Raw genomic sequence first — 11,599 nt, 5'->3', positions numbered from 1 at the left:
CAAAAAAAAAAAAACAAACAAAAAACAAAAAACACTACTATCCAACTTCAGTACCTCTGTTTTCAAATAACATTGTTTTCTTATCAAAAACCACCAGACAATTGTGTTTACTGCTTACCCAGAATGGTTCAGAGATCTCTCAACTTTGCGAGACAGAAACAAATCCTGCTCTATGCTGTCTAGCAATTTTGCTGATGATACATCAGAGTCATTACTCTTGCTTTGTATGAGCCCAAAAGAACTCAAGTCAATTTTTACATTCCAGCATTACCAATGTGAAAAACTCGTTTCAGAGGTAAGATTTCAAACCTTAGCTCAGACGTTAGCTCAGAACAATCTAAACAGCAATAATACACAAAATCATCAAACAGTCACTCAGTCTAACTGGATCCGGAAAGAATTCAGAAGCTATCATTTCATCATAAGGTGAAAATTTATTATATTTTCACTACACAGTGTTCAGTACAGCTAACAAAATACAGTCTATTTCTGATAAAAATATACCTTCCTGCTTTTCAAAAAGAAAAGATCGCATTCTCCCATTTCTCCTCTAGATGCAGGTAAACAAACCAGACAAAACTTTATTTCAAGAATACATACTTGCATAATGATTGAGAAAGCGGTCCTCTCTCCCAAACATCTCAGAGGGCTTCAGAATTATAGCATCTGGCAATTCTTCCCTCACTGCTTTCTCTCCAACTGCCTGTCATTAAATTAAGATGAACATATGAAACAGTTGCGAATTGGACCCATTCTGCATAGGCCAAAATAGGATACCCTTTCAGAACTTAGTTCATCCTCACTACAGCACTCAATGAAATAATACTGGCAGTAGCACAAAACTATTTCTATTTGACCAATTTCAGCTTTGCAATGTTTCGGTAAGAAGCAGGTCTCACAGAAAGCCCCAGAAGTCCCATAAGCATGTAGATAATTTATACCTGAGATCCAATACAGTCTCAGCAGTGAAGAGTTACACGTTTAAAGTGACTAAGTGCAAAAAGTGAAGAAAATACTAAGTATTTCTCTAGCATGTCAGTATCATTAAGTACTTCTCTGGCATAAGTCAGACCAGGGTTTGCAAGAAATCAGAAGGTTTACAGATTCCTACTATATTATTGGAACACTCCAACAACAGCTTATGTATAATTTAAAATTCAGTGGCAGCTATCTGCTTTCCACATGGGCCTGGTCAATACAATAAAGCCTAACTATCCTATAGAGTCATTGCACATTGATGGATACCACATTTTAACCCTGTCTTGAAAACTGTGTTCATAATATAAAGTAAAACAACAGAATCCAGTGGGCTTAAAAAAAATCTGAAACTGGGGCAGCAGCCATCTGAAAAGAAAAAAAAAAGAAAAAAAAGGAAAAAAAAGAGAGAAAGAGAGAGAGGGGGGGAAAAGCAATACCAGAAACCGATACCTCCTAATTAAAAAGAAAAAAAAAAAAGAGAGAGAGAGAGAGAGAGAGAGACAGAGAGAGATATCTCAAAAAAATTTTTTTTGTACTGAAAGAGGTAACAATCCCACTACAAAGACCTATAATTGTGTCACTAATCTGTCCTTGCAGCAGTCATTTTGGCATCAACTACTTACATTTGCTAGGTCATTCCAGTCTTAGATGTTAGGACTGATTTCAGATCCCAGTCCATCACCAAACTAGTTCTTCTTTTGTAGTGACAGTAATTGTACATGCAGGACATATTCAAGGATAGAAGGAAGGAAGGGTTTTAAGGAATGCATAATCTACTTCCCTTCAAAGCAGATGAAGTACTAAGCAGGATTTGTAGCTCCAGGAAGCACATAGTTTAATTCCACACACACAGAAATTACTTTCAGCTGAGGAAAAGATTCTTCAGTAGAGAAAATTCATACAAAGATTTCCTTCAAACAAATCCAGTTAAAAAAAAAAAAAAGAGCTCTCTAAAAGTACATTCAAAAGAATTCCATACTTACTTTACTTCTGAGGTATTTGGAAGGACTCTTCATGTTAGCATTCAGGTGAGATATATGCACAAGTGTTTCCACACCAGCTTCCCTAGTTACCTGGGCAATACTTCTAGGAATATTTACAAATTCATCTTCAAAACTGAAGTTTCTAAAACAAGACAAATACAAATTTTAATTTAAGAGCAACAGTGGTTGCCAACCAACCAACAGCAATTAGCAACATGCTCATTGTTCAGTTATCACCTGAACACACTTCACAAACCTATTTTGATGCCCTTTATTAGCAAGTTTCCTTTACTGAGAGACTCTTCATAAAACAAAAACATGATGCAAATCAAATACAACAGTAAGCTGCAATTACAGCAATAGTATCACCTGTCTTTTTCCTCTGTTAAGATTAAATGACAGTTTGAAAAACTCTTGCCCATTTCTCTGTGACAAAAAAACTCTTCCCAACTGAAAACAGAATTTTTAAGTGCTGCTTTTTAAAATCTGAGCAAAGCTGTCCATTTTCACAACACCTGTTTAAAATTTGACTTGATTTGATGTCCTCAATTACAGAGGAGCTCAAAAATCCTGAGCAGTCTCAGAGATAGGACAGATGCTGGAATTGGAAACGGGACAAAAAACAGACCAAAGAACTCACAGATACTTAAACAAATGGAAAATTTTACACAGATGGAGCAGTTACAACAGTTTCATAGCAGCTGTAAGGGACTTCAAGGAAAAGCACGCAGAAGAATACTCAGTTTACAGCATTCAAGGGGACTAAATTAGGGGATTCAACTGCAATCTCATTTGGCATCTGATCAAAAATAATGCAGAAGCTCACTCTCCAAGTAAAACTGACATTATAGCCTGGCAACAACCCCCAAATTTCTTCAAACTATCCCAAGACTGGCAGGGAGGAGGGGGGGCCGGGAGGAGCACAATTGACCTCTCATGTTTCGATACTGTCTTTGTAAGCACCCTGCTCCATCTTTTACATCTGCTTTTGGGTAACAGACATTTTGTTCAAATGCCTGTCTCTGTCCTTATCTATTCCCACAACTCTTCGGATCCGTCCAGAGTCTAAAGAAAGCCTTAAAATTAAAAGTTATTTTAGACCCATCAATAGCTAATCTGATCCTGGGAACCATTATTGCTGTTCTACTCACAAAAATAGATTTTAGAAACACACAAGAATGAACAACATCCCTCCTGTAGCTATGGAGTTCTCCAACAACATAGTATACACAGATGAGACTGTATACTAGTACTAGGCGAGGAGAAAAGTATTTAATGGCAGGCTTTACTTTTTTTGACTGATTTACATTTCCAATCTTACTTTTTTTTCCTGCTTATGCTGTTCATACATTTTGGGATGATTACAATTTAACTGGCCATATTTAACTGGCCACAAAATTTTACGGCAGGGTTCCAGCATCACCACTGATGTCAACATGGCAGCTAACATATATGATAAGGGCTTCTGGGCAATGTAGTAGCAATTATTGTAAAATCTAAACGTCCTTAACATGTACCAAGACCCCTCTCTGTTTTTGGCACTGTTGAAAGAGACCACAGTGACCAGGTTTGAGGGTTTTTTAAAAAAAAAAAACTTCAGTGAATGTTTGGTTTTTTGTTGTTGTTGCACTTCCAGAAGGCTGTATTTCAATAACCAAGCAGCCCTCCCTTACATAAACCACATATTTCACATAAGCCCAGAAATTTGGAGGAAGAAAGTGCATGTGAAAAACATCTGAATGATAAATGGAGATTATGTAGTTAATAATTGAAATTATTCACTTCTACTCTGAGCAATAGGATTTTGAAGTTTTATATTTGTATTTTAGTAACAGCATGTGCTAATCTTGGCAGGTTGGTTTGTATGTCATTACCTATATCCCAAAGTCTGAAAAAGACAAAAAGAACCAAAAACCTTGTCAGATGTACAAAATCAGACCTTGACAGATGTACAACAAGATGGGTTGTGGTCTTTCCCCCCCCACCACCACCAATTAAACTATACTATAAACTCCAGCAGTGGGATAAGGGGCTAAATGACATATCAGAAAAAAAAAGTGCCTCTACAAATTTGAATGTCAAATCAAAGTGTCTCCAAGAAGTTATATATGATATTTGACTAGACAAGAATAAGTTGAAATAGATGCTTGCCAATAGACATACTATTTTAGGAAAAATAATTCTAGAATTTGAGACTACAACACCAAATGACTGTCCACAAAAATGGGCAACAGAGGCATTAGGCTTATAAACATAGATTACACCAAGATCTACATTGGTTTCTGTCTGCTACAGTAGGAAAATTATGTACCGACTAAAGGCAAATCACACAACTAATGAGTACTTCTTTGGCAGTTCTCCTCTAACAAGGTTTTAAATAAAGCAGACTTACTTGCATGCAAAAAAACCCAGATTATTACAGGTATTTTTAACCTAAAATAAATATTAGATTTCATGGATTTAAAAAAGGAACTATTTAGAAGATCAGCAAGTTATCAGTACAACAAAACTGCTTAAGATGCTAATAGTATCTGTGTCAAAATTCTATCAAGGAATAACGTTATTAATCATACCCATAGAAACTCTCCACTAGCTATTCCCATTTGTTAACATTTACCAGAGAATAATAAGAACATGACTACAGCTTATTATACTAGGTTTTAATTCATCAGTACACCAGAATGATAGGATGAAAGCCCACTTCTGTAACACCATAAATATGAGCCCAGAGATTTGTAAACCTCTATCACCTATAGGAAGCCACGCATCAAACAACATCAGTAAGGTGTACTAAAGTAGTAAATTTAACTGTCTGACAGAGCAAAAGTTGTGCATTAGACAATTATGGAAAGAATGTACTTTCTAAGAGCAGATCATAAGCAAAATTCCAGTTAACCATTCAAAGAAATGGAAGCACTTTCATGCACAAGATTTCAATCTTGTCTCTTCATGGAAGGCGAGTGAAATATCAGTGTCACTGTGTACTGTAAACATGCTGTAAAATGCTGCTACAATGTCCAATACACATTGCAAATTATCCATACAGAAAAAAATGAAATTACTTTGTTTCCCACTCCTTTCCAACAAGATTAATGACCACACTGCTGTGTTCCACGGCTCTTCGGATAGAGTCTTTATCCTTACAGTCCCATTCCTGTAACCAGAGGATCAAAAGGGAAAGAGATGAGATAATGTGCAAACAGGCATAATCAAAGAAAGCTCGTTCACATCACTTCCATTTAGAGGCTAAACAATAGCTGGAGTTTTGACTTTGAGAATGATTAGCAGACTTCCTTGTATAGCAATGATACTGTATTTGATCTAACACCAAAGCAAAAGACTTACTAAGAAGAGAAGTTGCCCCAGGTCACCCATCGGTCGCAGATACATGAGGTCATACTGATCACAGCGATAGGGGATGATTACTTGAGATCCAACGCGACCTAAGTGTTCAAAGAATTTTTCATTTATATCAAACTACTACATAACTTTAAGGAGATAATCTTCTGAATGTATGTCATTTCCCTTTTTTCACTGGCATTAAAACACAACTACTAAACATAGATAATTTGAATACTCATCTGCAAAGCTAAAAGTAGCACAGAAGTTTCTCAACATATAGTATCAGAGGAATTCTTAAGCAGGGATGTACTTGAATAGTTGGGTGAACTAATAATCAAATAATCTTATAAAACAAAAGATCTTTTCAATCAGTACGTATCACAAATGTAGTACAATACCTAAAAATGTGTCACATCTACAGATATTCATGTGTATAGATTTTAATTTGCATTTTTAAAAGCTGGACAGAGAAAAGAAGAAGGAAGAAAAGGGAAAGAATTATTTTTTTTAAAAAATCAAATTCATAAGGGCAATCCTAACGAATTCTGATCAAATTCCAGATTGCTGCAAACATTTTAGCAAAATGTCATAATATGGCTGAAAACAGAAGAATCAGCTATGAGCTTCACTTCCTAGAATTACATCTCATGAGCTCAAAAAAAAATACTAAATGAAAGAGAATGACTTATTGTAATGATTTGAGCAACCTCCAAAAGCTTCAGCATTTTCCTGCATTAAAACTATAGTTAAAAAAGATTTTTAGGGCTATTCTATAACCTGAAGAAAGACTAGAGTTTGGTTAAGCACCTTAACTTTTAATTGGCACTCCTGGGAAGACTTACCTAAACGATTGACAACATATCGTCCCAGGAAACCTGTAGCCCCAAAGACAGTGGCCACGATGCCACTAACAGAGGATCTTCCGCTTCTTCCATGAGGGATTAGCGCATGATGAACTTGGCGGTGCTGCTGCAATCTAGGTGGCAATGCAGCTAATGCAGAAATGCCAGGGCCTACAACACAAAATGGGAGCAAGCATGTGATATAATTTAGGAGTTACTATTGTCCATCTGTAATTAAAGTCACAGAATCGCTGAGGTTGGAAGGGACCTCTGGAAATCACCTAGTCCAACCCCCCTGCTCAAGCAGGGTCACCTAGAGCACATTGCACAGGACTGCATCCAGGCATGTTTTGAAAATCTCCAGAGAAGGAGACTCCACAACCTCTCTGGGAAACCTGTTCCAGTGCTCTGTCACCCTCACAGTGAAAAAGTATTTCCCTCATGTTCAGATGGAATTGTCTGTGTTTCAGTTTGTGCCCGTTGCCTCGCGTCCTGTCACTGGGCACCACGGAAAAGAGTCTGGTCCCATCCTCTCAACACCCTCCCTTCAGATACTTGCATACATTAATAAGATCTCCTCCCAGTCTTCTCTTCTCCTGCCTAAACAGGCCCAGCTCTCTCAGCCTTTCCTCATAAGAGAAATGCTCCAGTCCCCTCATCATATTTGTAGCCCTCTGCTGGACTTGCTCCAGTAGTGCCATGTCTCTCTTGTATTGAGGAGCCCAGAACTGGACACAGTACTCCAGATGTGGCCTCACCAGGGCTGAGTAGACCTCCTGGCAACACTCTTCCTAATGCACCCCAGGAGACCATTGGCCTTCTTGGCCACAAGGACACATTGCTGCCTCATGGTCAACTTGGTGTCCTCCAGCACTCACAGGGCCATCTCTGCAGGGCTGCTTTCCAGCAGGTCAGCCTTCAACCTGTACTGATGCATGGGGTTATTTCTCCTTAGGTGCAGGACCCTGCACTTGCCTTTGTTGAACTTCACGAGGTTCCTCTCTGCCCAGCTCTCCAGCCTGCCCAGGTCTCTCTGAATGGCAGCACAGCCTTCTGGGGTATCAGCCACTCCTCCCAGTTTGGTACCATCAGCAAACTTGCTGAGGGTGCACTCTGTGCCTTCATCCAGGTCATTGATGAAGAAGTTGAACAGGACTGGACCCAGGACTGACCCCTGGGGGACACCGCTAGCTACAGGCCTCCAACTAGACTCTGCACTGCTGATCACAACCCTCTGAGCTCTGCTATTCAGCCAGTTCTCAATCCACCTCACTGTCTGCTCATCTAACCCACACTTCCTGAGCTTGTCTATGAGGATGTTATGGGAGACAGTGTGGAAAGCCTTCCTGAAGTCAAGGTTGACCACATCCACTGCTCTCGCCTCATCTACCCAGGCAGTCATTCCAGCATAGAAGGCTATCAGATTGGTTAAGTACAATCTCCCCTTTGTAAATCCATGCTGACTATTCCTGATCACCTTCCTGTCCTTCATATGCTTGGAAATGGTATCCAGGATGAGCTGCTCCATCACCTTTCCAGGGATGGAAGTGAGGCTGTAGTTCCCTGGGTGCTCCTTCTTGCCCTTTTTTGAATATTGGAGTAATATTTACTTTCTTCCGGTCCTCAGGCACCTCTCCTCATCTCCATGACCTTTCAAAGATGATTGAGAGTGGCCTTGCAATGACATCAGCCAGCTCCCTCAGCATTCATGCGTGTATCCCATCAGGGCCCATGGACTTCTGTATGCCCAGTTTGCTTAAGTGCTCCCTAATCCATTCCTCCTCCACCAAGTGAAAGTCTTCCTTTCTCCAGACTTCCTGGAATGGGTCTCCAGGGTCTGGGTTTCCTGAGGGAAGATCTTAACAATAAAGACTAAGGCAAAGAAGGCATTCAGTACCTCAGCCTTTTCTATATCCTTTGTCACCATGGCCTCTGCCCCATTCAGCAGCAGGCCCATGTTTCCCCTAGTCTTCCTTTTGTTACTGATGTATTTAAAGAAGCCCTTCTTGTTGTCCTCGACATCGCTTGTCAGATTAGACTCCAAATGTGCCTTGGCCTTCCCAGCCCCAACCCTACATACTCAGATAACATCTCTATATTCATCTCAGATTATCTGTCCCTGCTTCCACCTTTGGTATAATTCCTTCTTCTGTTTGTGTTTTGCCAGGAGCTCCTTGTTCCTCCATGCAGGTCTCCTGCCCCCTTTGCTTGAATTCTCTTTGGGATGGACCATTCTTGAGCTTGGAGAAGAGGATCCTGGAATATCAACCAGCTTTCTTGGACCCCTCCTCCCTTTAGGGCACTATCCCATGGGATTCTTCCAATCAGGTCCCTGAAGAGGCCAAAGTCTGGTCTCCTGAAATCCAGGGTTGTGATCCTGCTCTTTGCTCTGCTCCCTCCTCGCAGGATCCTGAACTTCATCATTGCATCGTCAGTGCAGCCAAGACTGCTCCTGACCTTCACATCCCCAACCAGCCCTTCCTTGTTCATAAGTAAGAGGCCTAGCAGAGCACCTCTCCTCACTGGCTCCTCTATCACCTCTATCAGTTTTCATCGATGCTCTCCAGGAACATCCTGGATTGCTCGTGACCTGCTGTGTTGCCCCTCCAGCAGATATCAGGGTAGTTCCAGTCCCCCATGAGGACCAGGGCCTTGTGAACATGAGGCTACTTCCAGCTGTCTGTAGAAGGCCTCATCTACTTCTTCCTGATCAGGTGGCCTGTAGCAGGCACCCACAACAGTGTCAGCCAAGTTAGTCTGCCCCTTAATCCTTACCCACAAGCTCTCAGTCAGCCCACTGACCACCCTCAGGCAGACCTCCATTCATTGCAACTGCTGTCATGTAAAGGGCGACTCCCCTCCTCGCCTTCCTGGCCTGTCCTTCCTAAAAAGCCTGTACCCATCCATGGCAGCATTACAGCCATGCGAACTATCCCACCACATGTCCATAACAGCAGTGAGATCATAGCCCTGAAACTGCACACAGATCCGTGATTCCTCCCATAAGATAAAAACAATGCTTTTTCTGAAAACCCCATTCCAAGCCATGTCTTTCTTATATTAATCACTAATTTTGGATGGAAGTCATGTATGCAGCAAAGCATATGTCATCCTGCTGAATTACCCCAGTCAGGAAACAGCAAAGAGCTATACCTTTCAGTCCTGAACTGCCAAGATTTTGCAAGGCATATGACTGTCACTTGAGAAGAAGAAGAGTCTGAGGCACAGCAAATCGCAYTACTTTTAGCACTGTCACTGCCATCACTTTCGCTAGTTCTTCCCCTAGAATCTGTATTGCAGGAAACTGGAATGAAAACTCTTCCTTAGTGAGAGGATCCATTGCTGTTCCTGGTACTGCTTCCCTTTTCTTCTCATCTGCCATATAGAAAAAGGTTGCAAGACAAATAAGAGCAAGAACTAAAGTGTCCTGAAAAGGGAGTAGTAGAGCAGGAAAAAAGGAACAAAGAAGAAAAACTTAGAGAATATCAGAGGAACAAGTAATAGTCCAGTATTGCACTTATTAACTCTACTGATACAAATAAATGATGAATAATAGCAGGCAGCAAAAGAAGGACCTGCCCCCAGAGGCAGGTGTGAACACATGAATATTTGTGCATTAGATTCATTATTATGTACACTGTATTTTGGGCTGCATCTACCAAACCATTAAGGTGAGATTGCCAAAGATGCCTAAGTCAGGACGTTCCCAAAAGAGAAACTCCTGCCATGGAAGTATAAGATAGTTCCACTGGGCCAACACTAAGTCATGTGTTTAACTGCATAACACAATCTAAACTGGACTGAACTAACCATGCACAGAAAACATAAGCAATAGGAAGCTCCAACAGTTTTGCTCTGAGTTTGTATTCAATGTGTATTATAAACAAGCAAAACATGCTAGCATTAAAAAAATGAATACGAGATCCTCTATACCCACTTTTTAAGCACTTAAAAACACATATGTACATGGTTTAATGTGCTTTCTATTCCATCCCTGCAATAAATACAACTGAATTCACAGCACTGTGGGAACGTGAACTGGAACAGTATGTTTCAGTCCTCAGAAACAAAGAACTCAAAGTAGTGATAAATTATTATTCACCAAAATGTTCAATTAATTTTGTGGAAAATAATAATATATTAATATTTTAACAATATTTTAATGATATTGTTATGGTTATTAATTTATTTATTGCCGATATTTTATATCATTAATATATTTTATTGTATTAACATTTTAATTAATATTTAACATTAATAAAAATATACATTTACATACACTCATTTCTCCTCTAAATCCAATGCACACCTTCATACTATTAAATGCACCATTTTAAAGTTGTTCCAAAGCTAGAACCTCTAACTACAAAGTGTTTTGATGTTCTCACTGTCCTTGTGCTGCCTTCTTTGGGAACATTAATATTTCATGATTGTCACAGATGGTGTAGAACCACAGACACTTATTTCTTTGCTCCATTGTAGCTTTCTGCCCAGTTCTCAGTGTGCACTGAATTGCATCATAGTTTCTTTTAGGCAGCACATCTTGGCAAAGAAAAATTAAAAAGCAGAAAAACAAAAGATTTCTAGATATAGCACACAACACTCTTGGGCAGCCTTCCCTCTCTTTCCCACTTCAGGCAAATTTTACAATGTGCAGTGACTCCACAAGCAGAATACACACAACTGAAGACAACAGAACAATTACTATTTGGCACACTAGATAATTAGGCCTAATGTACTCCCAGGATAAGCATTAATATGTTCACTCCACCCAAGAAAATACCTGATGAGTCTTGGCTGGTGAGATAGTCATCAATCTACAAGAAAGTAATGGCCTCCACTGCTTCCTGGAACAGGCTGATTCTAGATGTTACTGAGTCGTTGTCTTCTCACTCCCTCTTTATTTTCATTTAGTTTCAGTCCTTGCCACGTGAGAAGTTTTCTTCCTGAAATCTTAAGGTGCTAACCATTCTCATCTCAGAAATTTTACTGCTGTTTTAATTTTCTTATGTTACATGGCTTTAGCATAGAGACTTTCTCAAACCTTAAAAACAGTCAGTAAAACATATCAATAAAACTGATCAATAAGGGTGACTAAGCATTGGATTAGGTTTTCCAGAAAGGTTGCCAAATTTCCATCCTTGGAGAGTTTCAAAACCTGATTGGAGAAGGCCCTGAGCAACCTGCTCCAACTTTGAAGTTGGCTCTGCTTTGGGCAGAGGTTTGGACTACATGACCTCTGAAAGGTATCTTCCATCCTAGGTTATTATATCAGCCTGTGGATCTAAATATACACAGCTTCTTTCTTGTCTGTAAGGTAAATGCCACCATCAAAACACAAGAAACCAGAGCTCCTCAGCTGTTGCTGTAGGAAGGTGTAAGGGAGGAACATGGCCGAATTACTTCTGAGCTAGAACACAGCAAGAGTGCAGGATCCAAGGTGAACATCTGTAC

General features: G+C 39.9%; 1 protein-coding gene across 1 annotated transcript in view; it reads right to left on the bottom strand.

The window, feature by feature from the left end:
- Positions 1-9,069, bottom strand: part of NDUFA9 (NADH:ubiquinone oxidoreductase subunit A9) — a 19,233-nt gene extending 10,164 nt beyond the window's left edge. Inside the window, exons 1-6 of the mRNA XM_026058315.1 lie at positions 9,045-9,069; positions 6,146-6,316; positions 5,307-5,404; positions 5,024-5,115; positions 1,962-2,103; positions 601-703 (exon numbers count right to left, since the gene is read on the bottom strand). Of these exons, the coding sequence (XP_025914100.1) occupies positions 601-703; positions 1,962-2,103; positions 5,024-5,115; positions 5,307-5,404; positions 6,146-6,316; positions 9,045-9,069 (631 nt within the window). The remainder of the gene's footprint in view (positions 1-600; positions 704-1,961; positions 2,104-5,023; positions 5,116-5,306; positions 5,405-6,145; positions 6,317-9,044) is intronic.
- Between the last annotated feature and the right edge of the window lie 2,530 nt (positions 9,070-11,599).

Source organism: Apteryx rowi, unplaced genomic scaffold (genome assembly GCF_003343035.1).
Source record: "Apteryx rowi isolate R43461 unplaced genomic scaffold, aptRow1 scaffold_1453, whole genome shotgun sequence".
NCBI lineage: Eukaryota > Metazoa > Chordata > Aves > Apterygiformes > Apterygidae > Apteryx > Apteryx rowi.
This window is presented reverse-complemented; position numbering and strand designations above follow the sequence as displayed.